This window comes from Engystomops pustulosus, chromosome 7, assembly GCF_040894005.1.
Source record: "Engystomops pustulosus chromosome 7, aEngPut4.maternal, whole genome shotgun sequence".
NCBI lineage: Eukaryota > Metazoa > Chordata > Amphibia > Anura > Leptodactylidae > Engystomops > Engystomops pustulosus.
The window spans coordinates 99,127,024-99,139,716 of record NC_092417.1 but is presented as its reverse complement, the minus strand read 5'-3'; the positions used below and the strand labels follow the sequence as shown (position 1 = coordinate 99,139,716).

General features: G+C 39.8%; 1 protein-coding gene across 2 annotated transcripts in view; it reads left to right on the top strand.

Annotated features, from left to right (window-relative positions):
• UTP4 (UTP4 small subunit processome component) overlaps nt 1-12,693 on the top strand; it is a 25,861-nt gene extending 13,168 nt beyond the window's left edge. For both annotated transcript variants that reach the window (XM_072117380.1, XM_072117379.1), the window contains 9 exons: nt 2,831-2,927; nt 3,870-3,934; nt 7,267-7,389; nt 7,496-7,652; nt 11,133-11,239; nt 11,328-11,423; nt 11,504-11,689; nt 11,835-11,945; nt 12,326-12,693. In XM_072117380.1, the coding sequence (XP_071973481.1) occupies nt 2,831-2,927; nt 3,870-3,934; nt 7,267-7,389; nt 7,496-7,652; nt 11,133-11,239; nt 11,328-11,423; nt 11,504-11,689; nt 11,835-11,945; nt 12,326-12,442 (1,059 nt within the window). In that variant the 3' untranslated portion in view covers nt 12,443-12,693. The remainder of the gene's footprint in view (nt 1-2,830; nt 2,928-3,869; nt 3,935-7,266; nt 7,390-7,495; nt 7,653-11,132; nt 11,240-11,327; nt 11,424-11,503; nt 11,690-11,834; nt 11,946-12,325) is intronic.

Sequence of the window (12,693 nt, the reverse complement as noted above, 5' to 3'; positions counted from 1 at the left end):
AACATAAAGAATTGCGGTGCAGGAGCTCCAATAATAATCCAGCCCTGTCCACACCTCCTTCATGTAGTCCCAGGAAGCTGAGGATGTATAGCTTTAAATTATTGCTGGATACAGCATATCCTGGGCTACCTTGGACTGCAGGAAGAGTGCTTGAGTCATTGAACCTGTCTGGAAAACATGTGAGGTGGTGACGGCCTGATTACCTACAGTGAAGCAGCCTCTGGCACCCAAGCCATAGGTTCTTCCCCAGGGGGTCTGGAAATAGTGGGGAAAAATATAAAATGTTGAAAAAAATATATACAAAAAGCTAAAAGTTCAAATCACTCTCTAGAACACTAATAAAAATATGTAAACAAACAAACATGTTGGATTTTGCCACATCTTAACCACTAGGCGCACTTGGACGTTATAGTACGTCCCTGCGGATAGATACTTCCCGCACAGGGACGCGCTATAACGTCCTGTTTCTGGTATCGGCTCATAAACGGAGCCGGCACCAGGGGCAGCGGCTGTCAGCTGTATATCACAGCTCTCAGTGCGTTAACACCCGCGATCGGGGCTGACTCCGATCGCGAGTGTTAACCCCTTACACTTCGTGGTCAAGCATGACTGCGGCGTGTAAGGGTCTTCCCCCTATGGATCGGATCCCCTGTGCCGCTTACCTCCCTATCCGATGACAATTTTCTTTTCACCCATACATTCAAGAGTTAATAAAATCTCATCAATAAGCTAGTGACCCACTAAAATGAAGTATTTGTAAAGTGCATCTCATGTTGCAAAAAATAAGCCCTTATATGTCCAAATTGCCAAAAAAATAATGATTGTATAGCCAATAAAAAGCGACAATGCATAATTACCACCACATATGGCGTATTGTTATACGCGGTAGGGATTGGGTATCACATTTTGTGGAGCGTTTTGGTATTTTATCCACTAAGAATTTGTAAATTTTTTGAAAAACACATTTAGCCAAAAAAATTTTACTTTCAAAATTGCATCTGATTTTGTTTTAACCCCTGTAAAACAATTAAAGGGTTACCAAACTTCATAAAAGTTGTTTTACGTACGTTGAGGGGTGTAGTTTCTATAATGGGGTAATTTATGGGGTTTTACTTTTACTTAGGTCTCTCAAAGTGATTTGAAACCTAAGCAGGTCCCTCAAAAGCAGGATTTTGTGGTTTTTATGAAAATGTGAAAAATCGCACCTAACTTCAAAGCCTCATAGAGTATGCATAAAAAACCACGGAGGCATAAAGTAGACATTTAGTGAATGTTAGTTATTAAGTATTTTTGCAGTTATGACTATGTATGGGAAAAGTAGAACATTTTGAAGTTCAAAAATCAAGAATTTTTCCAAATTTTCACCAAAAATTTTCAACTAACATGAAGTACAAAGTGTCACGAGAAAACAATTTTAATATCACTTGGATATGTTAAAGCGTTCCAAAGTTCAGCAAACCAACAAGAAGACAAGATGCACCAATAAAGCTCATCTATCACAATACAATATCAATTTTATTTAGATCCAAACAGAGAAACAATCAGACATACAATTAAAATCCCTTAAAACATATAATGTACATGAAAACAACGACTGGCGACCCTGATTTAGGTCCACACAGTATGTCCACCTGCAAAGAGCACTCAATGGTGCACAATGATTCCTCCCACACACTCTACAAATGTGAGCGAATAAGTATGTGTGTCCCAAATAGGGATCCAATATGTAAACAGATATGTATGCCAGCATGCAAAATTTACCATATAGAAAACAAAGATAAATAACTACCAACCACTGGTTAATGCTAGAAAAATGATACTCTCAAGTAATAAGGTGAAAACACAATTGTGTTTATCTAAAGTGCAAGTGCTAAGACAAAAAAAACCAGGGAGAGGTTGAAGAAGAGTGTGCCAAAGATAAGGTGCTAATTACCCATAAGGGTGCTGGCAAGCGGGCATACAGGTGGAGGGAGGAAGGCAGGGGTATGAGGCTCCCCACGCGTTTCGTCGCTCTTGGCGACTTCCTCAGGAAGATTTGGGGGACACATACTCATTTGCTCACATTTTGTAGAGTGTGTGGGAGGAATCATTGTGCACCATTGAGTGCTCTTTGCAGGTGGACATACTGTGTGGACCTAAACCAGGGAATTTTAATTGTATGTCTGATTGTTTCTCTGTTTGGATCTAATTAAAATTGATATTGTATTGTGATAGATGAGCTTTATTGCTGCATCTTGTTTTCTTGTTGGTTTGCTGATTATTGCTTATGCACCAGCTCAATTGTACCATTTGGTTGTGCTACCCTACTTATCGTTTAAGAAAAAGCGTTCCAAAGTTATAACCATGTATAGTGACACAGGGCAGATTTGAAAAAATGGGCCGTGTCAGGAAGGTGAAAAGTGGCTTCGGCGTTAAGGGGTTAATACCCTATAAATAAATCTTATAAAAACATATATAATATCCTTGTGATCGTATCGACCCAAAGAATAAAGTAGAGGTTATTTGGAGTGTACACAGAAAGCCGCAAAAAGGAAGCCATAAGAAAATGGTGGAATGTGTGGGGGTTTTGTTTGTTCTTAAATTACTGCATGTAGATTTTTTTTTTCCAGTGCACGGCATGGAATATAAAATGCCACCACTAGGGAGCACAAAGAAGCCCTCAAAAAGCTCCATACAATGAAAAAAGCTGTGGCTTGTTCAAAGTGAAATGCAAAGAAACAGAAACTGAAAAAGTCCATTGGGGGAAGGGGATAAAAGTAACTAAGTGGCTATTGTTCAGCTTTTCCCTTCTAAATAGATGTAATTATTGTATGTCTGCTTTTTTTTACAGCGCCATCTTGTATCCTGTGCCCAAACCTCCCGGATGCTTCTATTCCAGTTCCCTGAACAGCTAGAGTTGTGGCGACTTGGACAGACAAATGAATCAGGTATGTGTAATATACTATTCCAACTATTACAGGATATTTTACTCTTTCAAATTGTACATCAGAATAAAAGTTGACATTTCTACCATTGAAAAAAATAATTGGGCAGGGAAGCAGGTAAGTGTCTAAAAATTAGGAAAAAAGGTCATTTTTAGTTCCATTTCTGTGTGAGTCAAGTCCCTGCTTTAGTTATCTGTTGAACCAGAAGCAATGACTCCTTATGGACCGGTGGTTTAGTGTCTCAAATCGCCCTGTATGATTAAATACTGGTACTTCTAAAAGGTTTATTTGGACCTGTAGCTGGTGGAGAGTTGAACCAACCCCAACTTGTTCACCTTATCCTTTAGATAATCATTAGTCTCCATAGCTCTCCGCAGTTACATATAAATGACGTGTTACCACTGAGGCCGATGATTGACTGTATAATTAGCGCTGTGTGTTATAACAAGCTACGCACCTGTGTGACCATGACCACATTTCTCTCCACTGGAAATAAACATAGAAGCTTCCTATAGAATGATGGCAAGCAGAGATCTACAAAACGCAAGGAATTGATACATAAAGTGCATTAGAAAATCATAGAACTTTTTATTATACAAACAGTAACCTTAATTTGCTGTAAATGGAATACCCCTGTAAGACTGCCTCAGCCCACCTCAAAAGACCTGCATTCAATAATGATATAGAGCAATGATACCCTAACAAAAGTGCTGGATCCCTTAATCAAATGCAAGTCAAGTCTAGGACCACCCATCGATAAGTAACTCTGCTACACATTGGAGGTAAACTCTTTACCAAAAGATCAATGATGCAAATATTTTTGAAGAGAGATGGGAGGACCCCTTACAGCAGTAAGCTATAAATAAAGCACCTGTTTAAAAGCTATAAATCTATCATGCAGTTATGTCTGGAACCATGTTGTAAATGCATACTTTTGTGTTTTAGGAGTTGATGGGAAGATTCTCAATGTGAGCCAGGAACCAGAACTTCTTTTGCAGTTAAAGCGAAAGGTGAGTAGTACCACTATGTGATAGCCTATAAGTTGTGTAAGACTACATCATGGTTTAGGTCAGGTATATAGTTTGTGAGGGAAAATGTGTGTATGTGTGTTAGTTTGTGAGGGAAAATGTGTGTGTGTGTGTATATATATATATATATATATATATATATATATATATATATATATATATATATATATATATATATTAGCTGTAGTTCCTGTCTTTCTCTGACTGTCCCTGCATCTCTCTCTGTCTCTCTCTCTGACTGTCTCTGTGTCTATGGGGAGGTTCATCAGAAGTGTCTGAGAGCAGAACTGTTCTGGCTGCCCATTGCAGCCCATCAGAGTTTCATTTTCCCACAGCTGTTTATAAAACTACAGCTGATCTCTGATCAAAACTGGGACAGTTATACCTCAGACATTTCTGATAAATCTCCCCCTATTTCTGTATCTCTATCCATCTTGCCTCACACATAAGCATCTTATACTCATTGCCTATAGTATCCAATCAAAGCTCAGAGCTCATATTAATGACCTGTGGCAATACAGCAACCAATCACGGCTCAGCTTCCATCTGCCACAGCAGCAGCAGACAATGGCTCCTGTATATGGTGGTTAATAAGTGGATTTTGGAAAGCGTGGGGTGAAAATTTCTTCTCAAAACCTAGTCACATGACATCCCATGAGTCACAGAGAGAGACCAAAATTTGGTGATTGTAAACAGGACGGCGCAGATTCCTTTAGCGTACATATGTACGTAAGTACATACATATATATACACCCATACATTCAGCTTTATATATTAGATATATATACATAAATATCATATTTTGTAAAAAAAAAAAACAATAACATATATGGGTAAAAATGCTTTTTAAACTCCTTTAAAGGGCACCTACCACCACGATTCTACCTATAAAGGTAGATCGGGTGGTAGGTGGATGTAAGGGACGTGAGGATAGCTCTTTTTAGAGCTTATCCTCACGTCCCCGCTAACTTTTAATAAACTTTATTATGTAATTATGTAAATTTTGTTATGCGGCTACTGGAGTAGCCGGGCACGGCCCCAGTAGCCACGTTACTCCTCCTACCTTGTTGTGTGCCTCGTCCGACGAGCCAGTGTTTTGTGCATGCGCAGAACGCCAGCATGTCAGACGATGGCGCGCAGCTACGAGGAGCCGCGCGCCTCACACAACAGGGTAGGAGGAGTAACGTGGCTACTGGGGCGTGGAGTAGCCGCGCCGTGTAGCCTCGTGCCCGGCTACTCCACGCCCTAGTAGCCTCATAACTAAATTTACATATTAAGGGAATAAAGTTTATTAAAAAGAGCTATCCTCACGTCCCTTACATCCACCTACCACCCGATCTACCTTTATTGGTAGAATCGTGGTGGTAGGTTCCCTTTAAGGATGAGGGCACTCTCTGGGATTACTACACCCTTGGAAGTCCCTCAAAAATGACCTGGTGTCTAAAAGAAACCTAATTTGAATCGTCCAAATATCCCTCCTACCTTTCTGCTTTTTAATTTTTGTGATATAAAACCAGTAATGGGGACTACAAGAGATAAGATACAATGGAAATATTTGCACTTCTACTGTATGTCCAACCATACCTTATTTTGACAATAATTGATGCAAAAAACAATGATGTAACTGAAATGTGAACTGGCAATTTCTATGCGTCTCTGGTGGGATTTAAAGGGTTATTCCTGGTATAAGTAATAATTCATTTTCATTTGAGTCATTATGTATAAGCTAATATGTAATTAGTTATTTAAAATTTTGCTCCCCTTAGCAGAAAAATGTGACTTGGTCCCCGTGGAGCAGACACAGGACAGATGATGTGTGTGCTCTATGCGAATAGACTGCACCAGTCGCATCTATGTTTAACATCTGCTCAATTTCTACCTTTTTGCGATGTTTTTGCACAGTAAATTCTGATACCGCAAAGATAAAATTGAGCAAAAACTTCTCCCTGTAGTAGCAATGGACCAACATATACCACCTCCTAGTGACAGTCTAGTCTTGTAGATCTTCACTGGGAGCTGAGAATGAGAGGGAGGATCTGTTATCGAGAACTGCAGGACACCATGATAAATGACCCATTGAATTTATGAAAAAACATTTACATCTGTGTGACTCTATATATTAATAAGAAAATAAAGGGTATAGAGCGTAAGGGCATTGGGAGAGGAAATAATGACATGGCTTTTTTATTATGTTTGTTACTATACTGCAGCATAGCAGTATTCCAGTAATGTATGGAAAGAGCAGGGACTATTTGAACACAGCTTTGTGGAAGGAGACTTTGAAAGCAGTAATGTAGAGCTGAGAGAGAGGCACCTGCAAAGCATTGTGGGACTTGTGGTAAAACTGCCTCTCTCAGTGCTGTTCATGCACCTTCTAGGCCCCTCCCACTTTTGTTCTTGTGTAGCACAGAATACAGGCCAAAGAAGCATCAGGATAACAAATAAAAATGCCATTTTATTCAATAAAATAGGGCGGCACGGTGGCTGAGTGAGTAGCATTTCTGCCTTGCAGTGCTGGGGTCCTGGGTTCGAATCCCACCCAGGTCAACATCTGCAAAGAGTTTGTATGTTCTCTCCGTGTTTGCATGGGTTTCCTCCGGATACTCCGGTTTCCTCCCACACTCCAAAAAAAACATACTGTTAGGTTGTTTTGATGCCGCATGGGGACAGGGACCAATTTGTTATGCTTTGGCATTGCTGCGTAATCTATGTGCGCTATATAAATAAAGAATTATTATTTATAAACCATTATGAATATGTATATGAAAGTATTTAAACCAGTGAAGGAGCTTTGCAACATAAGTTGGATCATAGCATAACCCCTTAAAGGGTACAGAGCTACATCAGAAGAAGATTGTTTGACCTTGCATCCTGCTCAGTCCCGGCAATAACAAAAACTCAGAAAAACTCGGATATCGGCTGTTTAATCCCTTAGACATTCTGGTCAAACATGTACCACGGTGTGCAGAGGGAATGGGCTTCTTCTGCCAACCATCGGCACTTTGCAGTTGCCAACACATTAAAGGGCCCCAGGGCTGCCTCTGTTATCAGGCTGGAGTGCAGTGCATTATAAAAAAAAGCTCAAACAATCTCATATTAGTGTCCCCTTGTGGGCAAAAGTGAGAAAAATAAATTTAAAAAAAAATAAACTTTGATGTAGTTAAAGAAAAATTATCAAAAATAGTATTTATCCCATACAATAAAAAAATTAAGGAAAAAAGTCTACATGTTTTTTTTTTTTGTAAAAAAAAGGCTAAAGCTGAAACAGACTGTTATTTGATAAATGGATTTCTTTTTATTTGTTTTTCATGAAGGGATCAGAGTGTATCCGATGCAGTGCCATTTCCCGCTGTGGTTCATGGATTTCTTATGCCACATCCTCCCGTATGTTTCTTCATAGGCTGCGTTATGATAACAATAATATAAGTATCAGCCGGGTATGTCAAACTTCTATAGAATTCTTCATTTTATAGTATGTCAAATTTTTCATAGCACTTTCTTGATATGTGCTTTAAAAATAAACTTGTCGTCTTCTTCACCCAGGTTTCTAAAATGCCTCAGTTACCAACTGCAAGTCTGCAACTTCTTTTCTCCCCCGACTCTGAACATCTATATGTAGGTTCAGAGGGTGGATGTGTATATGTTCTGAAGCTGTCTGAGAGCACCTGCACGCACCTTCAAACACTAGAGCCTCCAGCAGGTACTAACAATATTTTAAGCAAAGTGACAAAAATTACACAGTTTAATCCCTTAGCGATTCTCGATGTAATATTACTAGATTGAGTGTTTCATGCAGTAATAGTAAGTCATGAGTGCTTCTCTTACTTAAATTGTCACATGACACGGTGAGGCTGTAACTCCTGCCATAGTCGCTCGGCCAGTTGGAGTGGACCTGTCCTGGCAATCACTGTGAACGTAGTGCTACATTATACCCTGACCAGTACTTAGTGTACCTGTTACACAGTTTTCTGTAGGCTGTGTATGTAGTGTTAAATAAAATCCTGACCAGTACTTAATGCAAATGTAACACATTTATAAGTGCACACTTTATGTAGGAAACAGGGGAGATCTTGTACCTCATTATTCAGGCTGTGAATAGAGATGTCTCCCAAACACAGAGCACTATCACATGATCTTCCCCTCCTTCCACCACAGTAAGCAAGGAAAGGCAACCCCTTCCCACCTGTGAGTCTGCATATTTGTTTACAAGACTGGTTCACAGGGCTTGTCTGCACAGGCAGGGAATACAGCTACTTAAAGGGCACCTACCACCACAAATCTACCTATAACGGTAGATTGGGTGGTAGGTGGATCAATGGGACGTGAGGATTAGCCCTTTTAAGGGCTAATCCTCACGTCCCTGCACTTTTTTGATAACTTTAATTTGATATTTATTCAAATTTACTTATGCGGCTACTGGGGCGTGGAGTAGCCGCATATGAGATTACACGAGGCGGCTACTCCACGCCCGGTAGCCACTTTACCCCTCCTACGCGCCCTCGTCCGGCGATCCTGCCGTCTGCGCATGCGCAGAAGAGCAGGCCCACGCCTGCGCGGTCACAACTCCGAAACAGGCGCGGGCCTGCTCTTCTGCGCATGCGCAGACGGCAGGATCGCCGGAGGAAGGCGCGCAGCTACGCGGAGCTGCGCGCCGAACATGGGTGAGTAGGAGGGGTAAAGTGGCTACCGGGGCGTGGAGTAGCCGCCTCGTGTAATCTCATATGCGGCTACTCCACGCCCCGGTAGCCGCATAAGTAAATTTGAATAAATATCAAATTAAAGTTATCAAAAAAGTGCAGAGACGTGAGGATTAGCCCTTAAAAGGGCTATCCTCACGTACCATTGATCCACCTATCACCCAATCTACCTTTTATAGGTAGATTTGTGGTGGTAGGTTCCCTTTAAGGACTGGGCTAGGATATCAAAGAAACTGCTGGATGTGGGTAACAAAATTAAAAGGCAAAGTTGTTGTACATCCCAAGAGCTATTGATTTGTGAAAAAATTATTGTGATTTAAAGGGTAAACAGACTTCCTAAATGTGTAATATAGTGTGAGATGTTTTGGGAGATTTTTCTCCCAAAAAACATTATTGATCAGAAAAAATATACTGCTAACATAAACTACATGTCACAAGAAAACAGTCTCAAAATTACTTAGATAAGTTAAAGTTATTACAGCAAAAGACATATGTCAAATTAAAAAGAAAAATACAAATAAACTGGCTGCATCCTTAAGGGGTTAATAAGGTTTGACCCTTTCCAGACGCGCGCCATACTAGGACGACGTGTGTTGGGTGCATGGAGAGGGCTCACTGGCTAGGCACCACCATCTTGATGAAGATCGTCGCTCTCTGAGACGTCCTCGGAGAGTGTTGATCGGCCGCCATGACAGCATCGGGTCTCTTTTTTAACCCATTATTTATGTGCTAATTGCACATTGTAATGAATGAGGAAGAAAATCCCCATATACTGCCATACTGTAGTATGGCAGTATATGGTAGGATCGCTCAGACAACCTAGGGTTCAGTCCCCTAGGGGGTCTGAAAAATAATAAATATAAAAATAAAGTTTGTAAAAAATTATCACCAAAAAAACCCCCTAAAAATTCAAATCGCCCCCTGTTCCCTAGAAGTCATATAAATAAACAATAAAAATCATAAACACATTGGGTATTGCTGCATCCGGAAATGCCCGTCATGTCAAAATACAATAACGTTTTTTCACTGTGTTTAACCCCATAACGGTAAATAGCGCCCAAAATAAATAATGGCACTTTCTTGCCATTTTGAAAAATATAAAAAATTCAGTAAAAAAGTGATCAGAAGGTTGTACAGTCCTAAAAATGATCGCATTGAAAACGTAATCAAAAGTCACAAAAAATGACACCCCCCACAGCTCCGTACATTGAAGTATAAAAAAGTCATTAGCGCCAGAAGATGTCAAAACCTCCACACAGGAGGTTTTAATTTTTGTATATGTTTGAAAACATTATAAAACCTCTACAAATTTGTTATCCCCATGATCGCACAAGAATAAAGTAGACATGTCAATTGGGGGCACAGTGAAAGCTGTAAAATCCAAGGCCACAAGAAAACGTCACAAATGCATTTTTCACCATTTTCACTGCATTTGTACTTTTTTTCCTGCTTCCCAGTAAACGGCATGGAATATTAAATACCATCACTATGAAGTGAAAATTGTTAAGCAGAAAACAAGCCGCCGCAGAGCACTTTACGTTGAAAAAATAAAAAAGTAGATTTTTGATGCTAAGGAGTAAAAAATAGAAACTTAATAAAAAAACAAAGGGCTAGGTCAATATAATTTTGGTTTTCTGTGTAGCTAAAACATTTTAGATTTATTATCTAGATAGAAGGTCAATTTCTAAGGTTTCGTTGGTAATTGGGGAAGCCTAGGGATGTAGCTCCAAAGTTTTGTTGATTGTAAGGATTTTGATTGGTAAGTTGACATTGGGAGTTGAGGTATCAGTCAGTGAGTGCTGCAGTGTTCACATGCTGCTTGCACACCAACAAATACTAGGAGCTGCAGTGATGGATCCCAAGGGTAAAATGTTGTTTGCACTGGTAGTTTTATTTAACCCCTTTGGACACCTTAGGATTTGTCGCAACCATCCTGTGGATAGCGGATATTAAGCTGATTGGTTAGGGTTCAACTTCTGATCATAAGAACAGCACCCCCTGCAATTCAGAGAAAGGATGTCCTATTCTCACTAATGTATGGAGCCACGGGAAGAGCATACGTAGTTGCATTCATTTGTGTAGGATTGAAGGAACTAGCCTAACAGAGCTTTTGTCTAGTCATAGATGGCTAGTACAGACACCTAGATAGTTTCTTATATTGGGACAAACATGTTCTACCTTAAGTTAATATCGAATTCAAGATAAGTAACTAGCTTGCTAGACTACTGGGCGCACCTTTTGGCACTTCTAATGACACCTCAACACCATTTTTAAATACACTGTGGGAGGAAGTACAAGTATCCACTAACATAACTTCTAATATTGCAAATTCCCATAAGGACCCGTTCACACCTGCCATATTTATTTCTACTTCCATTATACAACAGTGTACCAGAAACTGAATACTGAGATCTTCTGTAAAATTTTTGTGTGCTCTGGAAGGGCAGTTGAACAGTCTAACCAGAAAGTATTTGACTTCACAGGTTCTTCCTACCCTGTACATCTTTTATCTGCAAGTCTAGATGGATCCCTACTGGCAGTAGCTGCTGTGAACTCTCAAATTGACATATACAACATGAAAACGCATATGGTAAGAAGAATCACTAATATTAATTTAAGTTGGAAGAAACTGTAGTTAAAGTGTATCTTATAGTAACCTTCTGTTGTGTTTCCTCCAGTATGAATGTTCAGTCCCTCAATACAGCTCTCCACCTACTGCCATGAGTATCCACCCATCTACAAAAAACCTGGTCATTGCTCATTCTGACCAGCAGGTAGGCTTTACTTGGTACTGAGAAACGTAACCTGGTGTGTACATAGAAAAAAGTCTTATTTCACCCAAATCTCTATCTAGGTCCTGGAGTTCAGCATTTCCCAGAAACAGTATACAGACTGGAGTAGGAAAGTCCTAAAGAACGGACTCCATAGTGATTGGCTTGAACGTGATACACCCATCACTGGCATAGCATTTAACCCCTCAAAGCCTGAACACATACTTTTGCATGATAATTACATGTTCTGTGTCTTGGATAAGTCACTGGTAAGCAACAAGACTCCTTAAGGTTCCTTAGAAAATATAACGTCAGTCTGCGTTATGACTGTTGCTTAAAAGACTTAAGCTTGGTGTTGGGCAGAACTTTGTTTTTAGCAGATGTTTATATTTTAATACATTTTTATCTCTGCAGCCTCTGCCAGATGAAAATACACCCCTGACCAACCAAAGGTTACTGCAGCAGCTATCGGAGAGGTCAAGGAGAAGTCATGCACATGCCTTTAAAATAACCAGGAAGTTTCAGGTAGGCTGTTGATGACGTGGACTAAAGGTGTTGAAAATGGATGAGCCATAATATATGCCAATATAAAGTGCTCGTTAGTGATTGCACAATGTCAGTGTCTGCTGCATTATCATATCATGAAAATATATTTAGTTTTGGGGGTTTATTTTCCTGACATGTTCTCTTTAAGTTACTGCACCAAAAACTTAATGAAATCAGGAGGATGTCCAAGATTGTCTGCTACTTTTAAAACCTGGGGGTCTGCTATATTTGCATCAAGTGTAGATGGTTCTCTATGCTAAACAAACTATTTATGAATTGGATTTATTTTACATTGTTTAACTGTTTGTTTGTCTTTTTTCCCTCACTTAATATCACCCTTATTGCTGGATACCATGCAGCCATTGCTTTTCATGGACTTGTTGGATGATGGAGAGTTGGTCCTAGTAGAGAGGCCACTTACTGACATCCTAATTCAGTTGCCTCCACCAATGAAACAGAAGAAGTTTGCAACATAAAGCATTGACTAAATAGATTTCTATTTTATAATCATAATATTTTACGGTAATTGAGCTTTGCTCGGGACTCGGACAACCTGGATAGTTTGTATCACCAGCATCAAGGCTGAAATTGGACAGAAGCTAAAAGGACTTGATATGGCACTGATCAACATGACAAGATCGGATCAGCTTAACGTTGAATTTTCTTATAAACAAAGAATTTCCACTCCTAGTTCACTTTGTCTATTAAATGTGGCCTTTCCATTTAA